Below are 25,046 nucleotides of genomic sequence, written 5' to 3'. Positions count from 1 at the left end.
TCATGTGGTCAGGGGAGAGAGCCAGGTACCTGGGCAGGGCAGCTGGGCTCTGTACACCCTCCCTCTGCCCTGGAGCTCCTGCAGGCCCCTGGGTGGCCTCTGGGGGTGGCCCCTGAGCCTGGCCACCATTGGGGGCAAGGAAGGTGAATAAGAGATGCATTCAGGTCCAGGTGGTGCCATCGGCATAACCTGGGTGAACCTGGCTTTCTCATCAAAAGCGGGCCCAGTGTGCACCTGCAGGCTGGCGTGAGACTCCAACACGATAAAGCAAGAGCGTCCATGTGCGGGTGGGGTGGCCTCTGTCTCTTCATTCTGGGACCTGCATGGGGGGGGTTCCTTGATGTCCCCCTTCCCCTGATTCTCAAGACGCTGGACCCGGAGCCGGGCTGCCCCGAGTGCCCGCCCGCTTGGCCGTGGGAGGACAGTCCTCTCGTCTCCCACACCCCAGAAGCGGCTTCTGCTTCTGTGATGAGCAGAGGCAGGAGATTGACAGAATCGTTTCTGGCTCCGTTGTGGAGCTCGGCTGGCCGGCAGAGCCTGAGTTAATCAATCGGGTTTGGGCTTAAGCCTTCCCTGTGCTCTGCCCGGACTCAGCACCCATCGATCCTTCACAGTGTTGGGCTCCGCCCTCCCTGCTTGGAAGCAGAGGCCCCGGGCAGTTTTGGGGGGTCTGTGGCCTCCCTGGCACAGTAGGGGGCTCAGCAGACTGGTCCATGTGGGTCACGAAGGGCCATTTGGGGTGGTGGGGGCACTCGGGAGAGCCCCGGGGAGGACACACATTCCAATTTGGGGCTGTGTCTTTTGGGGACCAGGTGAGAACGTCCTTCCAGTGAAGGGGGAGCAGCATCCTTCTCTAGCTCACCTCACTGCCCATGGGGCTCCCTTACAGCTGAGGTCCCTGAGAGGCCTGCGCCTGCTGGCCCGGGTTGCTGTGGGCAGGCTCGCCACTTCCCACGTCGAGGGTGGGGCAGCTGGGGGACAATGCACATGGTGGGGGGGCATTGTTTCCCTGCGGTGGGAAAGCTGGCTTCCGGGGGCGGGGTGGGGGGAACAGGGTCCTCCCCTCCCCTCCCCACACACAAAGGGCTTCCCGCAGCAGGACGGAAGACGTCCCTGTTCCCGCGCACCCTTTTTCCAGCATATTTCAAACCATCCGAAGATGCAGCCTGGGGAAGTAGAGTCGGGACCGGAACCCGACTGTTGGGGCCGGAAAGGGGGGCCCGCATGGGGAGCTTCCAGGCCCCTCAGAGCGCTTGGGGCATGGCAGGGTGCCTGGCCGGGGTCCTGGCCCTTCCCTCAGACAGGTGCCTGGACACAGGCCCCTGTACGTTTGAAAGGAACGGGGACCCTCTGTGCTGTGGCTCTTTGTCCTGGGGGCTTTGGGAGCTGAGGGCAGTGACCTGGCACCGTCACCTGGGTTCTCAGATCTCCCTGGGGCATTGTTCTGGAGCTGAGCTGTCCCAGGGTTCCCAGTGGGGCCCAGGTGTGGGGGGGAGGTGGAGGGAGGCTGGCAGAGATCCCTGAGCCCGCCCCCGCCCCCGCCCAGCCTGCCGTGAGCCGGCCTCTGCTGGGATGTGGGGGCTCCAGGCTGGCTGTGCCCAGGGAGGGGTTGGTGTCCAGTGTATGCCCCTCTCCTCCCCAGGCCAGCCTTGGCCAGGGACAGAGATGGGCTTGCTGACCCGTCATTCCCAGCACAGGGGTCTGCTCTCCTGCCCCAGTTTGGGTGCTGGGATAGCAGCAGGTCTCTGCTTCTAGAGCAGGGATTTCAGTAGCTCCCGGCCAAGCTGCCCAGGGGCGGGTGGTCTGCCTGCCTGGCTGTGGCCCCTGGTGTCAGGCCCACCTTGGTGGTTTGGGTGGAGGCTGGGGGCCTCAGTGGGTCTTTGCTTAGCCCTGCGGGACCCGGCTCCAGGGCCATCCATGCTCCCTGGCCCCTCGCCAGCACTGGGTCCCGGTGACGGTGACTTGGCTGGAGCTGGTGGGACCCCAGACCCCTACCTGGGCAGAAGCCTGTGAGGGGCAGCGGTGTGAGGAGGGGCTTTTGGGCGGAGCCCTGCCAGGTGGGGCTCAGGGAGTGTCCAGGTGGGAGGGGCCTCTGGCTGCTGCAGGGCAGTGCCCCAGGCCGGCCTGTACTGCCCAGTGGGTACCTGTGCTGTGTGTGTGTGGGTGGGGGGTGTGACTCTGTGGACTGGCAGGCGGGCGGGGTGGAGTCCTGCCTTCTCTGCTGCACCTGGGGCCGTTCTGCATGGGACAGGCGGAGCTGATGAAGGACAGGAAGTTGGAGGCCAGGACGGGCCGGCTAATTGCGGCCAAGTGGCTCCTTCTGCAGGTGCCCGTGCAGACTGCCCGGCACCAGGTGTGAGGGGCAGGGACGCACAGGGCTGTCCCTTACTGCCTGAGGGGGAGTCTCAGTCCCTGCTCACCACTGGGACGAAGGCCTCAGACCCTGCAGACATGCCTTCCAGCCGGCATCCTGCTGCTGCGGGTCCTGGGCCCCAGGCAGGGTGGGCCTCTGGCAGGAGAGCCCTTGAGACCCCCACACGTTTCCCCTGGTGCAGGCCGGAGCATTGCATGCGTCCCCGCAGCCTTGGTGGTCAGGTCGCTGGGCGATCGCTCTGATGGAGCCCGAAGGCCCTCTGAGCACCCACGGGAAACTGAGGCCCCGGCGGGCAGTGCTGCATCGCGGGTAGCCCCCCAAAAAGTGGCAGCCCCCCCCCAAAAGTTCTCCTGGTGGAGCTGCGTGTCAGCTGCCCGTGGGTGGAGCCCTGGGAAGGCACCCCTCTGGGTGTCTCTGGTTCCTCCTTGCAGGTGGAGTCCAGCTAGCTAGGGTGGAGGGGTGGGGCGGGGGGACACACAGGGTTCATCCACCGCGACCCTGGCCGCCCCCCCACCAGAAACTCCCGAGGGCGCAACTGAGTCTGCGCGCTTTGCACTCACGCACTCCTCTGGGCTCCCTCTTGGCCCGTTTGGGGTGGAGGAAGCTGTCATCTGTCCCCTGGGGGTGGCAGATGGCCGCTTAGCTTAGAAAGGAAAACAGCACAATTTAGAATTAGTCCCGGGTGAAAGGTCGCGGCAACATCTGCCTCAGGATGCTCTCGGGAGTCACATTTCTGTGGAGCGCGGAGGGCCTGGGGGGGAGGGGCGCGCGCTCACAGTGGAAATATTGAGGCTGGGAACAAAGCGCGGCCGGTGGTGGGACACCGGGCACGGCGGCCATTTGGCGCGGCTCCGGACGGCCCAGGCGGCTGCCGGAAGCCCAGCCCCGACTGACCCACCGGCGGGCGGGCCGGAGTGCCTCGCTCCTGGAACCCCGGCCCCGCCTCCACCTGTCACTCACCTGCTGCTGGAACCCTGGCCCGCCTGTCACTCACCTGCTGCTGGAACCCCGGCCCCGCCTGTCACTCACCTGCTGCTGCCTGCCAAGGACGGTCCCGGGCCAGGGGACGGGGCTGCCTGTGGGATGGGGGAGAAGGCGGAGGAGCAGATGCTGGGTGACCTCCTTCAGAGGGGGGAGCGAGGAAGGGACGGCTGGGCCAGGCCACTCCGCGTTGGCCCCCCGCCTGCTGGGGGAGCCGGGCAGTGCGGTGGACGGGCTGATCTGCAAGCTGTCCCCCACAGGAGGGGCCCCGCGCTGGGCCGCTCTAGGAAGTCCCTGAATTTTGAGGCATGCGCTGGGTGTGACTTCCCTTGGCTACCCCTGGGCACCTGTCCCCACTGGGCACTTACACTGACCCACCAGCCCAGGTGCCGCAGAGGACGGAGTGGCCATCGGAGGCTTGGTCCCCCGCGCTGTGGCCCTGGCCGCGTCTGAGCCGGGGGCCTTGCTGTCCTTCCCATCATCTTCTCAGGGAAGGGTGATCGCTGTGAGCAGAGGGGGTGGCGACAGGTGCCCGTCTTTGGGAAGACCCAGCGGTTTGGCCAGGTTTGGAGACAGGTGGCCCGGGGGTCAGGGCAGAAGTGGCCCTCAGAACGGGCCCAGGCCCAGAACCTGCACACTTAGCATCCTCCCTCCCGGACTGTACCGTGCCTGGCCCTGGAGCCTGCCGGGGGTGGACGGGGACGGGCAGCATGCCTTTGCAGCCGCGTGCCCGCCAGGCCTGGGCGGGAGTGGAAGGACAATGGGCCCTCTCAGCTGCTGTTCCCCCCGAGGGACAGCCTCCCGGCTCCTGCCCCCCCTGCCGCGGTTGGCGGCCCACCGTGCCGGGCTGGGAGCAGCTGCTGCCCGCGTCCCTTGCCGCAGGCACACCTGCTCCCCGGCCGTCCATTGTCCGTGCTGCCGAAGCCTGATTTATTGGGCGTAGTTTCCCTCCTGCCGCCAGCCCAGCGTAGTACAGCCTGGCTGGCTGGCGGTGTTGCCCCCCGCCCCCCTGGGGTCTGGCGGATTCTCCCAGAATCCTCCGTGGTACAGGTGGCAGGAGAGCTGGGGCGAGGGTGGGGGGCGGCAGGTTCCCTGGGACACGGCCCCAGAGCTGGAGGGCTCAGAGCGCGTCTCCAGCCAGGGCTTCTTGGTCCATCTGGGGACATCCCACGTCCTGACTGACACAGGAGGGTGCTGAGTAGGGGACTGCTGAAGGGGCAGGGGTCCCCAGGGTGTCCCCTTGGGACCGGTGACAGAGGTCTAGCCCACAGAAAAAAGTAGGGCATGGGGCAGCCTTCTCTCTCCTGGAGCCAGGGTGGCAGGGGTGCAGAGTGGGGGAGGGGGAGGCGTGGACCTGGCAGCCTCTCCCCCTGCTTTGATGAGCAGTGAGTGCCCTCTGTCCGGCACCCACCGCCTGCTTCAGCCACTGGGAAAGAAAAGCGCCTTTTCTCCAAGTGGGAGCGGCAGCCAGCTCCTGCTGACAAGGAGGGTATTGAACGGGCTGGGGGGAGGTGCTGCCTCTGCCCCCCCCCCCCCCAGTGCCCCAGTGAGCTCAGGCCACAGGACCTGGCAGCCTGTAACTGGATCCACACGCAGTGGGGGCAGGCTGCCTTCCCCAGACCTGGGGGGGGGGGGTGGCCTTGCTGCAGGAGCCCCAGCCCTGGGTGCCTGGGCAGCAGAGCTGCCCCCTGGGGCCTGTGCCCAGCAGGAGAAGCCGGCCAGCTCCCCCTACCCCCCCATCCTGAGCTGCAGGGGCGGGAGCCAGGCCTCAGGCCTGAGTTAGCTCCCTGGGCCCTCTCAGGGGGGAGGGGGCAGCTTGTTTTCTTTCAGCCAGTTGGTTTGGGACTTTTGGCTTCTGGCAACAGATGGTCGGCCGGAGTGGCCATTTTGCATCCTCCCCTTCCGTCCTGCCCAAGCCCAAGCTGCAGCCACAAGACAGATAAAAGCCTTTCAGAGAGACAGATGCCTCCCGGGCTGCGGGGACAGGGGAACAGCCCAGTCACTGAGAAACGCTCAGACCTGGGCCTCGCCCACCAGAACGCACCCCCCCCCCATCGCCCCTCTGGGGTCGGGGTTTCTCCCGGGGCCACCCTGCTCGTGATGAGGGTGGGCAGGGGTAGAATGGGAGGGAGGGACGACTGGACAGCTGGCACTTCTGTGCCCACAGCTTCAGGTGCTGGTGCCAGGGGCGGCCGCTCCTGGACGGGCTCTGGGAGGCGGACGGGGCCGTGTCCAGGGAGCCGATCCCTCTGTTGACCCACAGGACCCCCAGGCTCCGCGCCAGCTCCCCGCACCCCCCGTCCCCCGTGCCCTGTGCCCGCCCCGAGCTGTGGGTGCAGCGTGGGGGTCGCCTTCCCAGGCCCCCGCGGGCGGGCACGTTCTGCCTCAGGGGCTCTGCCTCTGGGAAGGGCGATGCCTGGCTGGTCCCAGAGCCTCCACCGAGCCTTCCCGAAAGAGCAAGGCCACAAGGTGACCGCAGCCAGCGGTTTATGGCCCGTGCTCTAGAAGCTGGGCCCACAGGTGGCCCAGGAGGGAGGGGTCCTGCACTGAGGGAGGGAGGCAGGACGCCCCTCCCGGCTCACCCACCGGAGGCTGGTCTGCACCGTGTGTTGTGGGGTGGGCACAGACCTGCGCACGCGGCCGCCCACAGCCTGCAGCCCGCCCGGCCACACCGAGCTCAGGAAGGGCATTCCTGTCACTGGTTTCTCCACCTGGGAAGCGGGTGGTTCTGATCCCGGCTGGTTGCCTGGCCGTCTCTTGTGAAGACTGGATCCTAGAGGAATAAGCCATGTCTGGTGCTGGGGTTGGGGATAGAGAGGGGGCCGAGACCCTCGACGGCAGGGATGCCGCAGTCGCAGTTACTGAAGGAGGAAGAGGACGTTTTCGTTACCCTGATGAGGCACATGCATCATAGGAAACCCAGAGGGAGAAGGCAGGGTTTTACGGGCGCTTCTCCTTCCGCTGGGAGCGGCTGTGACTGGCTGGTCGGCGAGGCCCCCTCCTTGGTGGCTGGTCGGCGTGGCCCCCTCCTTGGTGGCTGGTCGGCGTGGCCCCCTTCTTGGTGGCTGGCTGCGTGGCCCCCTTCTTGGTGGCTGGCTGCGGTTCAGCCAGAGACGGACACCTGTGTGGGTTTAGAAATCCAGGCTGGGTCCTGCCGAGCGTCCTTGGTCACTATAGCCTGTTCCCCCAACTGACACGATGCATTTTTCTTTTCCTTTATGGATGTGAGAGTCACTTAGTATAAAATTACTGTCGAGCGTACCGTTCCGTGAGGCTGGCAGCTGCTGGCGCTGCCCTGGTGGGGGCAGGGTGGCGGCCGGTGGAACTGACCGCCCGGTGTGTCTGCCACAGCTGCCCCGGTGCCTTCGCGGGCCAGCGATGCCAGGCCCACAGCCCGTGCCTCAGCGCCCCCTGCAAGAACAGCGGGACGTGCCAGGCGGTGGACCGCGGCGGCGGCGTGGTGGACTACACCTGCAGCTGCCGCCTGGGCTTCTCCGGGCCCCTCTGCCTGACGCCCCAAGACAATGCCTGCCTCGCCAACCCCTGCCGCAACGGCGGCACCTGCAGCCTGGTCACGCTCGCCGACTACAAGTGTCTCTGCCCGCCGGGCTGGTCAGGTGAGGTGTGGCGGGCTGGGCACCCCGAGGACCCCCGGTTAGGGGACCCTCAGCCCTCACGAGAGGGGTGAACTGATCCTGCCCCAGCCGCCCATGGCGTGCAATGTGCTGAAGGCAGACCGACCCCCGTCGGGTCTGTGGGCTGCCTGCCTGCGCTCCGGGTGTCCTGGGACGGTGGGCGGCTCAGTTTCTGGAAACCTTCATCCTGAGGAGTCGGGATGATGCCATCGGTTCCATGCCAGGCTCGCGCCTCCGTGGCGCTGGGGGCGGGGGTAGGGGTGGGGCATCCCCGGCCACGGGAGCGGGACTTCCAGAGTGACCCTCTCACTCATCTCCACCAGGGAAGACGTGCCATCAGGCGGACCCGTGTGCCTCCAACCCGTGCGCCAACGGCGGCCAGTGCGTGCCCTTCGAGGCCTCGTACGTCTGCCGCTGCCCGCCCGGGTTCCACGGCCCCACCTGCCGGCAGGACGTGAACGAGTGCATCCAGGGCCCCGGGCCCTGCCGCAATGGGGGCACCTGCCTCAACGAGGTCGGCTCCTACCTCTGCGCCTGCCGCCCCACCCACACCGGCCCCCACTGTGAGCTGCCCTACGTGCCCTGCAGCCCCTCCCCCTGCCAGAACGGGGGCACCTGCCGGCCCACGGGGGACACCACCCACGAGTGCGCCTGCCTGCCAGGTACTGCCCGCCGGCCAGTAGGTCACTCCCGGGTCAGCTGGGCAGAACCCCCCCCACTCTCCCCTCGCGGGCGCCTGCTGCCCCCTCTGCCAGCGGCAGGCCTGGGGGTGGGCGGGGGGTGTGTGTGCGTGCGGGAACGGGGCCCCTGCTCTGGAGGGGGGTGGTGGGCCAGGTTGGGCAGGGTGTGCACTCCTGAGCAACACAAGTTAGAAGGTGACACTGGGCGTGGCGTCGGGGGTGGGTGTCTGGAATAAGGAATATCGTTAGGAGGCTGGGAGGGGGCTCTGCTGTGACTGGGCAGCTGGACCCATGACCTCAGTGCTGCTCCACTCCTGTGCTAGGGACCCAAGGCCCCTGTGGCACCCAGGAGGGGGCTCCTCGGTGGGGCCTGGCACCCTGGGCGAGTCTGGCTGGGGACTTCCTTGGGCATTCCCTCCTGGGGCATTTTGTTCCTGCTCAGAGCCCCCCTGGGCGGCCGGCACAAGCCACTCACGAGTCACCCTCCTCTTGAGGTCCCTAGAGCCACGTGCCTGTTGCATAACTCTCCCTGCTGCAGGGAGCACCCTGCTGGTGCTGCCCTGAGGCTTCTCCTTTCTCGGGGGGGGGGGGGCTGGCCCCCCATGGTGGCCCCCCCTTTGCCTTTCTCCACTTGTCCCTCACGGGTCGGGGAGGGGTGATGGGGCACAGCCCCCTTCTCTGCTGTCAGCAGCCTCACTACACGGGTGGTTCACACAGGTCTTTCCATTCTAGTTTTCTTTTGCCTTGAATCTTACAGCTGATGAACTAAAACTAATAACGCAAGGAGATTTCAAACCTCTTGGTCTGTGAGCTGCACAGCATGGTGGGGTGGTGGGACCCCGGCAGGGGAGAGAGAGAGAGAGAGAGAGGGGAGAGTGGGTGGGGTGTGGGTTCTGGCGGGCAGGCGCCGTGCCCAGCTGACCCGGGAGTGACCTGCGGGTTGCGCCAGCCCCCACACCGCCCGGCCCAGCCTGGCCGCCGCAAAGGGGAAGTGCTGTCTGGGCCACCGCGCCCCGGTCCCCGTCACCGGTCCCCGTCACCGCAGAGCTGCCTCTGCGTGCAGACGCCAGGTGCGGGCGCCTCCAGCACATCCCTGGGTGGTCCCCTCGCCACCCACCTGCCCGGGCTGGTCGCTCTGCTTTCTCCGGGGGAGCTGCGGGCTGGGCCCTCTGGCCTGGCCCGTCACCAGGCTCTCGGTTCAAATGCCTTCTTGGTGGCCTCTGTGTGACCTGGAGCCGGGGACACTGGCCCTGCCTGGGGCGCGGTGGGGTGAGCCCAGCCCTCCAGCCGCACCTGCTTTTGAAGGAGGTCCTCCAAGATGTAGGGCCCCCCCAACAGAGAGAGAGGGGTGGCAGAGCAGGGGCTCCAGACTCCGATTTGGGGTGCTCCCCAAACCACTCTTTTTTTTTTTTTTTTTTTGCATTTTTCTGAAGCTGGAAACAGGGAGAGACAGTCAGACAGACTCCCGCATGCGCCCGACCGGGATCCACCCTGCACACCCACCATGGGGCGATGCTCTGCCCATCCTGGGCGTCGCCATGTTGCGACCAGAGCCACTCTAGCGCCTGAGGCAGAGGCCACAGAGCCATCCCCAGCGCCCGGGTCATCTTTGCTCCAATGGAGCCTTGGCTGCGGGAGGGGAAGAGAGAGACAGAGAGGAAAGCGCGGCGGAGGGGTGGAGAAGCAAATGGGCGCTTCTCCTGTGTGCCCTGGCCGGGAATCAAACCCGGGTCCTCTGCACGCTAGGCCGACGCTCTACCGCTGAGCCAACCGGCCAGGGCCCAAACCACTCTTGATTGACATCTTGGCTTTTTCTCTGGCCGCCTGCTTTTGCTCCAGGGCACCTGGGTTGGCTGGGGGGGGGGCGGGGAAGGGGAAGGGGAAAGTCTCCAAGGGCAAGGGGGGTGGGGGGAGTTCAAAGGCACCCGGGAGGGACGTTAATTAGTAACCGGCTGCAGGTTTGGCTGTTGCCAGACACACCTCTCTGGGCTGATCATTGAACCAGTGGGAGTTGAGCGGATTAATAGCTGACTGGCAAGGAGGCTGCAGCAGAGGCAGGCCCCGGGCTGGGGGAGGAGCCGGGCACAGCGTCTGTTCCCGGGGAGAGAGCAGGGGCTGCAGCTCTGCTCCCCCAGGACCACCCACCCGGTCCTGCCCCCCCCCAGCCCCGTGCAGACCCCCTCAGATGGATATCTGTGGCCCAGCGCCTGCAGCATAGCGTCTGGCCCGCAGGGAGTGCCCAGTTACGGGAACACTGCTGGGAGCATCGCTCCACATCAGGGTTTCCGCTGCGACAGACCCGTGTGCATGAGTCCGTCTGTCCGGCGCCCTTTACACGATGGTTTCCTGGAGGGAGAGGGCGGCTTGGCCACAGGAGTGGGGGGTGTGGACCCCGAGGCAGTGGGCATCGCGGGCGAGGACCAACCCGGGCCCCGGCTCCTCCTGCCTTAGGCTTCACCGGCCAGAACTGCGAAGAAAATATCGACGATTGTCCGGGGAACAGCTGCCAGAACGGGGGCACCTGCGTGGACGGCGTGAACACCTACAACTGCCGCTGCCCGCCGGAGTGGACAGGCACGCGCTCGGGGCGGGGCCACCACCCGCCCGTCATCCTGCGGCCCAGGGCGGGGCCACCCGCCTGTCACCCTGCGGCCCAGGGCGGGGCCACCCGCCTGTCACCCTGCGGCCCAGGGCAGGGGCACCCGCCTGTCACCCTGCGGCCCAGGGCAGGGCCACCCGCCTGTCACCCTGCGGCCCAGGGCAGGGGCACCCGCCTGTCACCCTGCGGCCCAGGAGGCAGGGGCGGTGCTCAGGGCAGGGCCACCCGCCCGTCATCCTGCGGCCCAGGGCAGGGGCACCACCCGCCTGTCACCCTGCGGCCCAGGGCAGGGCCACCCGCCTGTCATCCTGCGGCCCAGGGCAGGGCCACCCGCCCGTCATCCTGCGGCCCAGGGCAGGGCCACCCGCCTGTCATCCTGCGGCCCAGGAGGCAGGGGCGGTGCTCAGGGCAGGGCCACCCGCCTGTCACCCTGCGGCCCAGGAGGCAGGGGCACCACCCGCCTGTCACCCTGCGGCCCAGGGCAGGGCCACCCGCCTGTCACCCTGCGGCCCAGGGCAGGGCCACCCGCCTGTCACCCTGCGGCCCAGGGCAGGGCCACCCGCCTGTCACCCTGCGGCCCAGGAGGCAGGGGCGGTGCTCAGGGCAGGGCCACCCGCCTGTCACCCTGCGGCCCAGGGCAGGGCCACCCGCCTGTCACCCTGCGGCCCAGGAGGCAGGGGCGGTGCTCAGGACAGGGCCACCCGCCTGTCACCCTGCGGCCCAGGGCAGGGCCACCCGCCTGTCACCCTGCGGCCCAGGGCAGGGCCACCCGCCTGTCACCCTGCGGCCCAGGAGGCAGGGGCGGTGCTGAGGCGCCCAGGAGCCTAGTGAAGCCGGGAAGGCTGGTTGTGACTTCGGGGGGGCAGCCCCTCTGCCCACGACTGAGGTCTGGGGCCCCCACCTCACTGGACAGTCAGCACAGACTCGGGCCGTGTGTAGCCTGGGCCCAGGCAGCCCTGTGCCAGAAGCAAGTCCCTAGGCGTGAGCCCAGCTTGGCAGGGACGCTGGCCAGTGGGGCGCAATCCCTGCTCTTTCGGGGCGCGCCGTCTGGTGGGGGGGAAGGGCAGGTGGACACCCAGTGCACCAGGTCAGGGGAGGGAGACAGATGCCCCCCGCGGTGCCAAGGGTGACGGAGAACACGTGATTCCGTCTGGCGGTGGGTGGAGGGGTCCTCCCAGGAAGTCTTCCTGGTGGAGGCAGACCCGCCCCCATAGGGGGTTGGGGGTCTCAGCCTGGGTGGTTGAGGGGGGTCTGGAGGCGGCGGCCGCCCAGCCCAACAGTCTGGACGCCCCGCAGGCCAGTACTGCACCAAGGACATGGACGAGTGCCAGCTGATGCCCAACGCCTGTCAGAACGGCGGGACCTGCCACAACAGCCTCGGCGGCTACAACTGCGTCTGTGTCAACGGCTGGACGGGCGAGGACTGCAGCGAGAACATCGACGACTGCGCCAGCGCCGCCTGCTTCCACGGGGCCACCTGCCACGACCGCGTGGCCTCCTTCTACTGCGAGTGCCCCCACGGCCGCACAGGTCAGGGCGGGGCAGGGCTGCCCGAGGGGCGGGTGGACGTGTCTGTCTGCCCTGGACTCTGCGGCTCCCTGGGGCCCGGCGGCAGCGGGAGTGGGAGACGCCTGCCCGCTGTGGTGGGCTCTCGGGCCAGCCCGGGCACACGGACCCCTCTGCTCAGACACACGCTGGCTTTCCGGGGCCCCCCCGAAGATAGCCTTAAAAAAGGGAGCTGTCCCGAGTGAAGAGGGCCGGGGGGGGTGCCCACGGGTCAGGCCAGCTGGTGGTCAGCTTCCACTGGAGGGGGTCACGGAATAGCCGCCGTGGGAGACCCCCCTCCATGAGGCGTCTGGGTGGGGGCAGCCGGGCTGGGAAAGGGGGGCCGTGCGCGCTGACCACAGGCACCCGCTCAGGTCTCCTGTGCCACCTCAACGACGCCTGCATCAGCAACCCCTGCAAAGAGGGCTCCAACTGTGACACCAACCCCGTCAACGGCAAGGCCATCTGCACCTGCCCCTCGGGGTACACGGGGCCGGCCTGCAGCCAGGACGTGGATGAGTGCTCCCTGGGTACGCACGGGCCAGGCGGGACGGGGCCAGGCGGAGTGGGGCGGCTGGGGGCCGGGTGGAAATGGACCCTGCCCCTCGGGGTACACGGGGCCGGCCTGCAGCCAGGACGTGGATGAGTGCTCCCTGGGTACGCACGGGCCAGGCGGGACGGGGCCAGGCGGAGCGGGGCAGCTGGGGGCCGAGTGGAAACGGACCCTGCTCTCTGAGGGGCCCCTGTCTGAGGGGGAGGTAGGCGGGTCCCAGGCTGTCTGAGGGGGAGGTGGGCGGGTCCCAGGCTGTTGGAGGCCAGGGTGCTGGGAGAGGCCCCTCACCACGCTGTCCCCCCGCCCCTCCCCAGGTGCCAACCCCTGTGAGCACAAGGGCAGGTGCATCAACACGCTGGGCTCCTTCGAGTGCCAGTGTCTGCAGGGCTACACCGGCCCCCGCTGCGAGATCGACGTCAACGAGTGTGTCTCGAACCCGTGTCAGAACGATGCCACCTGCCTGGACCAGATCGGGGAGTTCCAGTGCATTTGCATGCCCGGTACGCGGACCCGGCCGGGGAGGCTGAGGGAGGCTGAGGGGGGCTGAGGGGGGCTGAGGGAGGCTGAGGGGGGGCTGAGGGAGGCTGAGGGGGGAGCCGGAACGGGGCAGGGGAGGTCGGCCCCGGGAGGCTGGCGGGCGGCACGGCGGGCGTGGACGGTGCTGGGCACAGCTCTCTGGGCTCAGGCCCTTCCTTCACGGTCCTGCCCTCCTGCCTCCGGCCCCAGGCTACGAGGGTGTGCACTGCGAGGTGAACAGGGACGAGTGTGCCAGCAGCCCCTGCCTGCAGAACGGCCGCTGCCTGGACAAGATCAATGAGTTCGTGTGCGAGTGCCCCACAGGTGCGTCCTGGCTCGGCCGCAGGGCTGCTCACAGCCCCCACGGCTCCATCCCTCCACTCCTGACCCTCCGCAATGGGTGGTCCCCGCCCACGCCCATGCCCGGGCCTCAGGGCAGGGACCCCTCTTGTCCATCACCTCAGGCACGGATGGGGGTGTGTTCAGGCAGGGCAGTCCTGGCCCCGCCCGCCCTTGCTGGGTGTGTGCGTCCTGGTTGGGGGAAGCCCAGTGGTCAGAGACTCCTCCTTACGGTGGGGTGGTTCCCTGGAGGAGCAGCGGTGTGCTCCCCGGATCCCTGAGGGGCTTGGGTGCAGGAGGAGCCGGCCTGGCTCTCTGCAGGTTCACGGCTGGGGGAGCTGGCCTGCAGTGGACGTGAGGGTGGACATGAGGGCTTATAGAGTTCCCACAGAGGTGTTGCGGGTTAGAGGCTTCCCGAGGGGGGACCCTGTTCTTAAACTGACCGGGTGTCGCCGTGGCACCCAGTCTGGGGAGAGGTACCGTGTGTGAAGACCCCGGCGGGGTAGGCCTTGACGTTTGGGAGCTGAAAGGGGGAGAGGAGAAGTCGGGTACGCGGAAGCATGGTGGGGGCAGGGGGCGCACTTTGGGGCACCCTGCTCAGTCTGGGCAGGGCTCGGCCACGGGGCCGTGGTGCCCGTGCTGACGGCTGCCCCCCTGCCGGGCTGTAGGCTTCACGGGGAACCTGTGCCAGTACGACGTGGACGAGTGTGCCAGCACGCCCTGCAAGAACGGTGCCAAGTGTCGGGACGGGCCCAACACCTACAGCTGCGTCTGCACGGAGGGTGAGGGGCCGCCGCGGCCGGGCCAGACGGGGGGCGGGGGGCAGGCCTGCAGGGTCAGAGGAGAGGACGGGCCCAACACCTACAGCTGCATCTGCACGGAGGGTGAGCGGCCGCCGCGGCCAGGCCAGATGGGGGGCGGGGGGCAGGCCTGCAGGGTCAGAGGGGACGGCCAGGCCAGACGGGGGGCCAGGCCAGACGGGGGGCGGGGGGCAGGCCTGCAGGGTCAGAGGAGGGGACGGCCAGGCCAGACGGGGGGGCAGGAGGCAGGCCTGCAGGGTCAGAGGGGACGGCCAGGCCAGACGGGCAGAGGGGGGCAGGCCTGCAGGGTCAGAGGAGGGGACGGCCGGAGCCGATGCCGGGAAGGTGGCAGGGACCCTTGATTTGAGGCCTCGCGGCCAGCGGCCAGCGGCCAGGAGCATGCTCAGCTCGGACCCCAGCCGTTGGGGGGCATCTCTCACTAAAAGACAGACCCCCAGCAGTCCTGTGCTGGGGCACAGGCGACCTGGGTTTGGTACAGAGTCCCAGGGTGGGGGTGGCTGCCCCGGGAACAGCGCCCTGAGCCCCGTCTCCCCCCCTGCAGGCTACACGGGGCCCCACTGCGAGGTGGACATCGACGAGTGTGACCCCGACCCCTGTCACTATGGGTCCTGCCAGGACGGCGTGGCCGCCTTCACCTGCCTGTGCCGCCCGGGCTACACGGGGCACCACTGCGAGACCAACATCAACGAGTGCCACAGCCAGCCCTGCCGTCACGGGGGCACCTGCCAGGACCGCAACAACGCCTACCTCTGCCTCTGCCTCAAGGGGACCACAGGTGCCTGGCCGGGCTCCGCTGGCTGCGGGGGGTGGGGGGGAGGCTGGGGGGCTCCGCTGGCTGCGGGGGGTGGGGGGGAGGCTGGGGGGCTCCGCTGGCTGCGGGGGGGGGAGGCTGGGGGGCTCAGCTGGCTGCGGGGGGGGAAGCTGGGGGGCTCCGCTGGCTGCGGGGGGTGGGGGGGAGGCTGGGGGCTCCGCTGGCTGCGGGGGGGGGGAGGCTGGGGGGCTCCGCTGGCTGCGGGGGGGGGAGGCTGGGAGGCTCCGCTGGCTGCGGGGAGGGGAGGCTGGGGGGCTCCGCTGGCTGCGGGGGGGAGGCTGGGGGGCTCCGCTGGCTGCGGGGGGGAGGCTGGGGGGCTCAGCTGGCTGCGGGGGGGAGGCTGGGGGCTCAGCTGGCTGCGGGGGGGGAGGCTGGGGGCTCAGCTGGCTGCGGGGGGGCGAGGGTGGGGGGCTCCGCTGGCTGCGGGGGGGCGAGGTTGGGGGGCTCCGCTGGCTGCGGGGGGGCGAGGTTGGGGGGCTCCGCTGGCTGCGGGGGGGAGGCTGGGGGGCTCAGCTGGCTGCGGGGGGGGGGAGGTTGGGGGGCTCCGCTGGCTGCGGGGGGGAGGCTGGGGGCTCAGCTGGCTGCGGGGGGGGGGGAGGTTGGGGGGCTCAGCTGGCTGCGGGGGGGGGAGGCTGGGGGGCTCAGCTGGCTGCGGGGGGGCGAGGTTGGGGGGCTCCGCTGGCTGCGGGGGGGAGGCTGGGGGGCTCAGCTGGCTGCGGGGGGGTGAGGTTGGTGGACTCAGCTGGCTGCGGGGGGGAGGATGGGGGGCTCCGCTGGCTGCGGGGGGGGAGGCTGGGGGTCTCAGCTGGCTGCGGGGGGGGGGAGGCTGGGGGGCTCAGGAGCTGACCCCACCGCATGCCTCCACCCCCGCAGGGCCCAACTGTGAAATCAACCTGGATGACTGTGCCAGCAACCCCTGCGACTCAGGCACCTGTCTGGACAAGATCGACGGCTACGAGTGTGCCTGCGAGCCGGGCTACACAGGTGAGCGGCCCTCGGGGCCAGGGACCCCACCGAGCTCTGTCCCTGCAAGCCCTTCCCATGGTCTTGGCACTTGGCGGTGAGGTCAGGGCTGGCCCCAGGGGCTGAGGGTCTGCTCGGAGATGAGGTGGGGCTGGCCCCAGGGACTGAGGGTCTGCTCGGAGGGGAGGTCGGGGATGGCCCCAGGGACTGAGGGTCTGCTCGGAGGGGAGGTCGGGGATGGCCCCAGGGGCTGAGGGTCTGCTCGAAGGTGAGGTCGGGGATGGCCCCAGGGTGTAGCTATCCGGGCTGCTAGCCTTAGCCGGCTGCAGCAGAGACCAGGGGAGGAGGGGGGGTCCAGCCAGCACTGGACACCCTCCGGTCCGCCCCCGAGTGAGTCCCTGGTTGTCCGGACTTTCTGTGCCCCTCAGAGGGGGTGGTGCAGGCTGGCTTTGTGCTCATGCATGTGACATTGTCACATAAAATGCCTGTTCAGCGGGGTTACACCACAGTGGAGGGGTTGGTTATCCTCCCCGGCTTAACAGTGGAGGAAACTGAGGCTCAGAGAAGCCAGAACCGGCCAGTCGAGACCACTCCTCCTCGTTACCTTCTTCTGGGGGGGGGAGTGGTGCCCTGGACTGGGAGCTGAGCCCTCCCCCTCCCCCTCCCCCCGCCCGCAGGGAGCATGTGCAACATCAACATCGACGAGTGTGCCAGCAGCCCCTGCCACAACGGGGGCACCTGCGAGGACGGCGTCAGCAGCTTCACCTGCCGCTGCCCCGAGGGCTACCACGACCCCACCTGCCTGTCCGAGGTCAACGAGTGCAACAGCAACCCCTGCATCCACGGGGCCTGCCGGGACAGCCTCAACGGGTACGGGGCCCGGGGTGCCGGGTGCGTCCACTGCTCCTCAGCAGCCCCGGGAGCTGTGCCTCTGCACCAGCGGCCTTGGGGGGCCGCATGCCAGGGAAGTGCCAGATACGAGCCCAAGCTTGGGTGGGTGGGTGACTGTCCCCCACCCTTGAGGGACAGATCTACTGTCTGCGCCCCGGAAATGTGCCATTGCAGGCACCTGTTCAGCCCTGGTCTGAATCCTGTGCTGCCCGGGCCACAGTTATTGGCTCATGAGACATCGGTGGCCAGGGTGTCTCTGGTTATTGAGATGTAACGAGAAGTGGATACAGTGTTTCTGTCTGTGTCCTGGCTCCTGCAGCAGCTCCTCCTTGATAAAGCTGCAAGGAGCGCCTTTTATTGTTCCTAACAGGCCCCTTTTGTACAACCACACCTGAACTTGGGTGGCTACAGTCACCTAAGGGTGGGGGCTGGGTGCCAGGAACCAAGCCTGTCATTAGAGGGTGGGACCTTGCAGTCCCCACCTGCGGAAGTGTGGGGCGGGGCCAGTGACGTTGCCGGGTCACGCCTGTGCCTTTCTCGGCTCGCTGAAGGGGTTCAGAGGGCTTCCCGCTGGGGAACACGTTGCCGTGCGGGGTGGGTGGGGGCGCCCGCAAGCTGTGGGAGCTCTTTGCTCTTCCCCACCCCTGGCCCCCCCATACCTGTCTCCCACTGGGCTGTTCCTGACATTAACCTTTCATCATAAATCACACTGATCTAGCCTGACCAGGCGGTGGCGCAGTGGATAGAGCGTCGGACTGGGATGTGGAAGACCCAGGTTTGAGACCCCAAGGTCGCCAGCTTGAGTATGGGCTCATCTGGTTTGAGCAAAGCTCACCAGCTTGGACCCAAGGTCGCTGGCTCGAGCAAGGGGTTACTCGGTCTGCTGAAGCCCCACGGTCAAGGCACATATGAGAAAGCAATCAATGAACAACTAAGGTGTCTCAGCGAGAAACTGATGATTGATGCTTCTCATCTCTCTCCGTTTCTGTCTGTCTGTCCCTGTCTATCTGTCTCTCTGTCTCTGTACAAAAAATCCCCAAAAAAACACCACACTGATCTAGGCAGTAAATTTTTCCCCTGAGTTCTGTGAGTCAAGTTCTGGCACCTTCCCAAACTTGAGGGGTGGTGGGAACCCCCTGTGTATGGCTGGCTGGTCCCTAGTGCAGGTGTGAGACCACCTGGGACTTGGGGTGGGCTTCTGATGGGGAGCTGTTCGGTGGAGACGGAGCCCTGAGAACCCCGTTTGGTGTCAGGAGTATTCGGCCGTAGGAGAGAAACAAAAGCTCCGATACCCATTCTGTGCCCCCGCTCCAGTCTAGATGGGGCCGTTGATGTGGGCGGGGGACCCGTGCCCTCCTGTTCTGCCCAGAGAGGGTGAACGCTCTTTTCAGTGCCGCACAGCAAGTGGTGGGGAGAGCTCCTGAGCCCTGCTCCTGTAACCAGACCGTGCCACCGTCTTAGGCAGAGGGAGGCCAGCGCCCCTATGCCACCCAGACCGTAGAGGAGGGTCTTCAAGGTGGGAATGTTGCCCAGCCCACCCAGGTCCACGCGGCTCGGCCGCCCCAACTGAGGCTGCGGTGTGGCCCCCTGTGTGCAGGTACAAGTGTGACTGCGACCCCGGGTGGAGCGGGGCCAACTGTGACGTCAACAACAACGAGTGCGAGTCGAACCCCTGCGTCAACGGCGGCACCTGCAAGGACATGACCAGCGGCTACGTGTGCACCTGCCGGGAGGGCTTCAGCGGTGCGTGGGCCTCGGGGAGGCGCCTGCCGCGTAGAGCGGGTCGGGGGCAGTGCAGAGCCGGCACCTAGGGGGACCGGCCCGTGCGCTCAGGGGGGGGGCCGTGGTGACAGAGCCCCTGACCGCTGCCGCCCTCCCTGTCCAGGCCCCAACTGCCAGACCAACATCAACGAGTGTGCGTCCAACCCGTGTCTGAACCAGGGCACCTGCATCGACGACGTGGCGGGCTACAAGTGCAACTGCCCGCTGCCCTACACAGGTGAGCCTGCCCGGGAGGGTGGGGCGGGGCCCGCAGGCCCCGGGCGGCCGGAAGCAGGAAGCAGGAGGCAGCCGAGGGGGCCGAGGGCACGGTGGCGGCCGGGCCGTGCGTGCGTGGCGTGGCCGCCTTCCTGGGGCCGGCCCGTCTGCTGTGCTCGACGGCCGTGCCGAGGTCCTGCATTCGGGCCTCACCCTGCAGGTGTTGCTGCCACGAGAACGCACACACAAAAAATATATAAAAAGTACAGGGTGCCCGGGAGAAAACTGTAGTATAAGTATGTCCCAGGTTGTTTCTCTGGCCAGCCTGTCCAGGGGGTGAGGAGGTGGAGCCCTTGGCAATGGGGGGGGGGGCTGTGCTTGGGCCGTTGGCCCCCCACCACCCAGGTGCACGCTGCCACCGCCGCCGGGGGCCCTGGGGCCAGGACGCCCTCCCTGTCCACGGGCCGGGCGCGGGATTCCTTTGACGGCGGGCCCTCTTTGTGTCGGGAACAAGGAGCTTCTGTTTCCGCGGAGCGGAGGCGGGAGTCGTCTCCCTGGGCGCCCCAGCCTCTGTGCTGGTCCCGGCCAAGGCGACCCCAGGGAGTGTCCCCTCCCTAGAAGAAGAGATAGGCTAAGAGTTAAAAATGTCTGAGTTCCCAATCACAGGGGCCACTGGGCTCCGCTGGGGGGTGTGGGGGGTGTGGGGGGTGGAGAAGGGGTCGGGCTGAGGATACTGTCCCGGGAGGTCCTGAGAGGGCCCTGCCTGGTGGGTGGGCGGGGGACGGGGACGGGGACGGGCCATGCCTGTGGTTCCCATGACATCCCCAGGCCAGAGCAGTGTTTTCTTTGACCAGAGCTGGGGACCTGGGTTTTCTCTCCTGAATCAGGAGGAAGGCCCCCCCCCCGGGGCCTCCACAGCCCCGGGCGCCCCCCGAGTCCCCTCTCGGATAGGTCGCCGTCCTTCGGGGAGGCCGGAGGGCCTGGCGGGGAGGAGCGGCTGGTGCTGACTCGCTTCCCGTCCCCCTGCTTCCTGCTTCCCTTCGCACAATTGTCGGAAACGCTGGCGAATTTCCTGCCTGCCCGGGTCACTGTGGAAACCGGGAGAAAGAAAGGCCCTGGAAAGTCGCTCCGGCAGGCCAGGGAGATAATGGGCGGCGAGGAAGATAAGGCTTCCTTGCTTCCCCGGGAGTCGGCCCCCGTGGGCCCGTAAACAGGAAAACTCTGGGCTTTCGCGGGGAGAACGCTGTCCCCGTGTGCACAGGGCTGCGGCCCAGGTCCCGCTGGTCCCAGGTGTCCTGAGGCCACCCGCTGCTCCCCTGAGAACTCGGATGTGCTCGGGCGGAAGCTGGCACGTCCCCCACCGCTGGGTGGCTCTCTCCCTGCTGGCACAGCCTCTGTTCAGTGGCCATGTGTGATGGGCACTTCCGGCCTTTCGGACAAGAGAGGCCGGAAGGCCCTGTGAGGTTGTTGTGGAGGGGCCTGCCGGTCCTTGCTGCGGGCGCTCCTGGCTGGGTGAGGTCCAGGCCGTGTCCTGCAGCCGACGGGAGCCCAGGCACCCACCTGGTCTGTCTCCAGCCCCCAGCTCGGGTCCTGACTCAGCCAGGAGCTCCCACGGGGCCCCCAGTGCACACAGCCCCGTTTGCCCCCGGCCCCCAGGGCCAGCCCAGTGTGCTCTGACTGGGCAAAGACCGCCGGCAGCAGCCGTGATGGATGACCGCCTGATGCCACGGGGCACTGACCGTCTGGGCCAGGGTTTCCTGGGCCTCAGCGTCCGACCTTCCTCCCTCAGGAGCCACGTGCGAGGTGGTGCTGGCCCCGTGCGCCCCCGGCCCTTGCAGAAATGGCGGGGAATGCAAGGCCTCCGAGGACTACGAGAGCTTTTCCTGCGTCTGCCCCACGGGCTGGCAGGGTGAGGCCGCCTACTCACTGCCGCCCTGGCCCAGCCGAGTTCCAGGAGGGGCTGGGACAGGGAAGGGGGGAGGTCCCGGGGCTTGGGCGGCTCCAGGATGGAAGGGAGGGCGTGCCGTGTGCCGGGTCCTTGGAGATGAGCCGCCTGCAAGGCGGAGAGGGCTCTAGAAGCAGGAGTGGACCTTGCCCTTCCTGGGCATCCCCCACCCTTGGGACCACCTGGGTGGACAGGGGAGAGACCTGGGGGGGGCGCCAAGGTGATGCTTCCTGCCTCCCCCCCCCCAGGGCAGACCTGCGAGGTGGACATCAACGAGTGCGTGAAGAGCCCCTGCCGCCACGGCGCCTCCTGCCAGAACACCAACGGCGGCTACCGTTGCCACTGCCAGGCGGGCTACACGGGGCGCAACTGTGAGACGGACATCGACGACTGCCGGCCGAGTGCGTGTCCCCGACAGCCCGTCCCCCTCCGAGCCGGGCAGGGGGCTTGGGGTCGGGTGGGAGCACGGATGTCCCCAACAGCCCGTCCCCCTCCGAGCCGGGCAGGGGCTTGGGGTCGGGTGGGCAGGGAGCTTGGGGTCGGGTGGGAGCACGGATGTCCCCAACAGCCTGTCCCCCTCCGAGCCGGGCAGGGGGCTTGGGGTCGGGTGGGAGCACGGATGTCCCCAACAGCCTGTCCCCCTCCGAGCCGGGCAGGGGGCTTGGGGTCGGGTGGGAGCACGGATGTCCCCAACAGCCTGTCCCCCTCCGAGCCGGGCAGGGGGCTTGGGGTCGGGTGGGAGCACGGATGTCCCCGACAGCCCGTCCCCCTCTGAGACGGGCAGGGGGCTTGGGGTTGGGTGGGAGCATGGATGTCCCCAACAGCCTGTTCCCCTCTGAGCCGGGCAGAGGGCTTGGGGTCGGGTGGGAGCACGCATGTCCCCAACAGCCTGTCCTCCTCCGAGACGGGCAGGGGCTTGGGGTCGGGTGGGAGCACGGATGTCCCCAACAGCCTGTTCCCCTCCGAGCCGGGCAGGGGGCTTGGGGTCGGGTGGGAGCACGGATGTCCCCGACAGCCTGTCCTCCTCCGAGCCGGGCAGGGGGCTTGGGGTCGGGTGGGAGCACGGATGTCCCCGACAGCCTGTCCCCCTCCGAGACGAGCAGGGGCTTGGGGTCGGGTGGGAGCACGGATGTCCCCGACAGCCCGTCCCCCTCTGAGACGGGCAGGGGGCTTGGGGTTGGGTGGGAGCACGGATGTCCCCGACAGCCCGTCCCCCTCTGAGACGGGCAGGGGGCTTGGGGTCGGGTGGGAGCACGCATGTCCCCAACAGCCTGTCCTCCTCCGAGACGGGCAGGGGCTTGGGGTCGGGTGGGAGCACGGATGTCCCCAACAGCCCGTCCCCCTCTGAGACGGGCAGGGGCTTGGGGTCGGGTGGGAGCACGGACGTGGTGCCGGCTGTACCAGCTGTGGCTCCCAGAGAGGGCAAGCCCGCTCCATCCAGCTGGGCACGGCCGGGAGGGAGCCAGTGGGTGCCGGAGGCAGTGCTGGCGGGAGGTGGCAACTGCTTACCCAGCATCACTTGGGACCTTACGTGGACCGTGCGACATGCTTCCGGGTGGTTCCAGAAGGCTCTGGAGCAAGAAAGACTGCCCGGCTTAAAGCCTATCTCGACATCCCCCAGTGGGTTCCAATAGCTCCTCCCCCAACAAAAGCGCCCGCCCCCAGGCTCTCCTCAGTCCTGTCACTCACGACCCCCGAGGAGCGACCTCAGGCCCGCCCTCCTGTCCTTCCCAGACCCGTGCCACAACGGGGGCACCTGCACAGACGGCATCAACACGGCCTTCTGCGATTGCCAGCCCGGCTTCCAGGGCGCCTTCTGCGAGGAGGACATCAACGAGTGCGCCAGCAACCCCTGCCGCCACGGCGGCAACTGCACCGACTGCGTGGCCAGCTACACCTGCACCTGCCCCGCGGGCTTCCGCGGGATCCACTGCGAGGACAACACGCCCGACTGCACAGAGAGGTGGGTGGGCGCGGCCCCAGGCGGGGGCACTGTCGGGCAGGGAAACCGGCCGTCCCGGCCACCGCGGCCCGCCGAGCGGGTGTCCACCTGGTCACGCTCAGAGCTGGCCGGGCTGAGTCAGGCAGGGAAACCGGCCGTCCCGGCCACCGTGGCCCGCCAAGCGGGTGTCCACCTGGTCACGCTCAGAGCTGGCCGGGCTGAGTCAGGCAGGGAAACCGGCCGTCCCGGCCACCGTGGCCCGCCGAGCGGGTGTCCACCTGGTCACGCTCAGAGCTGGCCGGGCTGAGTCAGGCAGGGAAACCGGCCGTCCCGGCCACCGTGGCCCGCCGAGCGGGTGTCCACCTGGTCACGCTCAGAGCTGGCCGGGCTGAGTCGGGCAGGGAAACCGGCCGTCCCGGCCACCGTGGCCCGCCGAGCGGGTGTCCACCTGGTCACGCTCAGAGCTGGCCGGGCTGAGTCGGGCAGGGAAACCGGCCGTCCCGGCCACCGCGGCCCGCCGAGCGGGTGTCCACCTGGTCACGCTCAGAGCTGGCCGGGCTGAGTCGGGCAGGGAAACCGGCCGTCCCGGCCACCGTGGCCCACCGAGCGGGTGTCCACCTGGTCACGCTCAGAGCTGGCCGGGCTGAGTCAGGCAGGGAAACCGGCCGTCCCGGCCACCGTGGCCCGCCGAGCGGGTGTCCACCTGGTCACGCTCAGAGCTGGCCGGGCTGAGTCAGGCAGGGAAACCGGCCGTCCCGGCCACCGTGGCCCGCCGAGCGGGTGTCCACCTGGTCACGCTCAGAGCTGGCCAGGCTGAGTCAGGCAGGGAAACCGGCCGTCCTGGCCACCGTGGCCCGCCGAGCGGGTGTCCACCTGGTCACGCTCAGAGCTGGCCAGGCTGAGTCAGGGAGGGAAACCGGCCGTCCCGGCCACCGTGGCCCGCCGAGCGGGTGTCCACCTGGTCACGCTCAGAGCTGGCCGGGCTGAGTCAGGCAGGGAAACCGGCCGTTCCGGCCACCGTGGCCCGCCGAGCGGGTGTCCACCTGGTCACGCTCAGAGCTGGCCGGGCTGAGTCAGGGAGGGAAACCGGCCGTTCCGGCCACCGTGGCCCGCCGAGCGGGTGTCCACCTGGTCACGCTCAGAGCTGGCCAGGCTAAGTCAGGCATTGTTCGTTGTACTGCCATGTCGCGCCAAAGAGGGCCGTTGTCAGTCGACGAGGAGGTAGCCAGGAGCCCTGGTTATCTCCAGAGCTCACGTGCCTCCTTTCAGACCAGGGGAACTTTGTAACCCGTCTTGTTTCCCTTCTCGCCCTGGCTGCCGGGAAGCTCGGCAGTCCATGTCCCCATCCCTGTTTTCTGACAAATGATGGTCTTCCCCCGTTATCTGTACAAGCTCTGGTTTCTTCTTTGTTTTTCCCTTAACCCGTGTGTGACGGCGAGTTAGAAGGAAGGCAAAGGAAAGGGAGGGAGTTGGTGTTTGAGGGTCTGAGGCTCCGGCCCCGTGGTGGGGGCCTCCTGAGGCTCCCACTGGCCTCCCGGAGGTCAGTCGAGCCGCTTCTGGCCTGTTGAGGCTGTCAGGCCCCTCGGCTGCCGTCTGAGCCGAGGAGGAGGTGCCCGTAGCGTGGAGGAGCCTGCCTGGGCAGGGCGCCCTGTGCCCCGGTTCACCCTCGCCCCTGCTGCCCGCCTGCCTCCAGCTCCTGCTTCAACGGCGGCACCTGCGTGGACGGCATCAACTCCTTCACCTGCCTATGTCCGCCCGGCTTCACGGGCAGCTACTGCCAACACGACATCAACGAGTGTGACTCGCGGCCCTGCCTGCACGGCGGCACCTGCCAAGACAGCTATGGCACTTACAAGTGCACCTGCCCGCTGGGCTACACCGGCCTCAACTGCCAGGTGAGTTCATGGCCTGGCAGGAGGGGGCCGTGCTAGGACACCAGCCTGCGGCACATCGTGGCAGCCCCCTGCTGGGCCCACCGCAGCCAGCCAGTAGAGAAGAGCCAGGCTCAGAGGGCAGGGGTGGCCGTGGTCACATGCTCCTGCGGGGGTTCTGGATTGCCAGCCCTACCCCAGCCTGAGCTGTGTGGCCACCTAAGGAGTCAAGAGTAGTTGGATAGGGCGGCTGCCATCCAGGTCAGGGCGCAGAGGTTTATGGAATGAGGGCAAAGACTAGGTAATTTGGCAGAAGATGGTTAAAAGCCACTTTTCTTTTTAGGTGAGGGGAGTAGAGATAGGCAGATTCCTTGCAACCCCATCTAGGGCTGATGCTCAAATACTGAGCTATTTTTAGCACCTGAGGTTGATATGCTCCAATGGAGCCATCCTCAGCACCCAGGCCATGCTTGAGCCACTGGCTGTGGGAGAAGAAGGAGGGAGAGGGGGAGGGGAAGAGAAGCAGATGATCACTTCTATGTGTCCTGACCAGGAATTGAACCTGGGACATCCATACACTGGGCTGATGCTCTATCCACTGAG

General features: G+C 68.0%; 1 protein-coding gene across 1 annotated transcript in view; it reads left to right on the top strand.

Moving 5' to 3' along the window:
- NOTCH1 (notch receptor 1) overlaps window positions 1-25,046 on the top strand; it is a 53,236-nt gene that overhangs the window by 11,911 nt on the left and 16,279 nt on the right. The window contains exons 3-19 of the mRNA XM_066255719.1: window positions 6,707-6,972; window positions 7,314-7,652; window positions 10,122-10,244; window positions 11,566-11,799; window positions 12,189-12,344; window positions 12,682-12,867; window positions 13,094-13,207; window positions 13,891-14,004; window positions 14,585-14,818; window positions 15,728-15,838; window positions 16,495-16,687; window positions 18,306-18,451; window positions 18,594-18,707; window positions 20,475-20,594; window positions 20,879-21,031; window positions 22,365-22,593; window positions 24,266-24,467. Of these exons, the coding sequence (XP_066111816.1) occupies window positions 6,707-6,972; window positions 7,314-7,652; window positions 10,122-10,244; window positions 11,566-11,799; window positions 12,189-12,344; window positions 12,682-12,867; window positions 13,094-13,207; window positions 13,891-14,004; window positions 14,585-14,818; window positions 15,728-15,838; window positions 16,495-16,687; window positions 18,306-18,451; window positions 18,594-18,707; window positions 20,475-20,594; window positions 20,879-21,031; window positions 22,365-22,593; window positions 24,266-24,467 (3,034 nt within the window). The remainder of the gene's footprint in view (window positions 1-6,706; window positions 6,973-7,313; window positions 7,653-10,121; window positions 10,245-11,565; window positions 11,800-12,188; window positions 12,345-12,681; window positions 12,868-13,093; window positions 13,208-13,890; window positions 14,005-14,584; window positions 14,819-15,727; window positions 15,839-16,494; window positions 16,688-18,305; window positions 18,452-18,593; window positions 18,708-20,474; window positions 20,595-20,878; window positions 21,032-22,364; window positions 22,594-24,265; window positions 24,468-25,046) is intronic.

The sequence above is a fragment of the Saccopteryx bilineata genome, chromosome 2 (assembly GCF_036850765.1).
Source record: "Saccopteryx bilineata isolate mSacBil1 chromosome 2, mSacBil1_pri_phased_curated, whole genome shotgun sequence".
NCBI lineage: Eukaryota > Metazoa > Chordata > Mammalia > Chiroptera > Emballonuridae > Saccopteryx > Saccopteryx bilineata.
The sequence above is the reverse complement of the archived record's forward strand: the minus strand, read 5'-3'. Positions and strand labels throughout refer to the sequence as shown.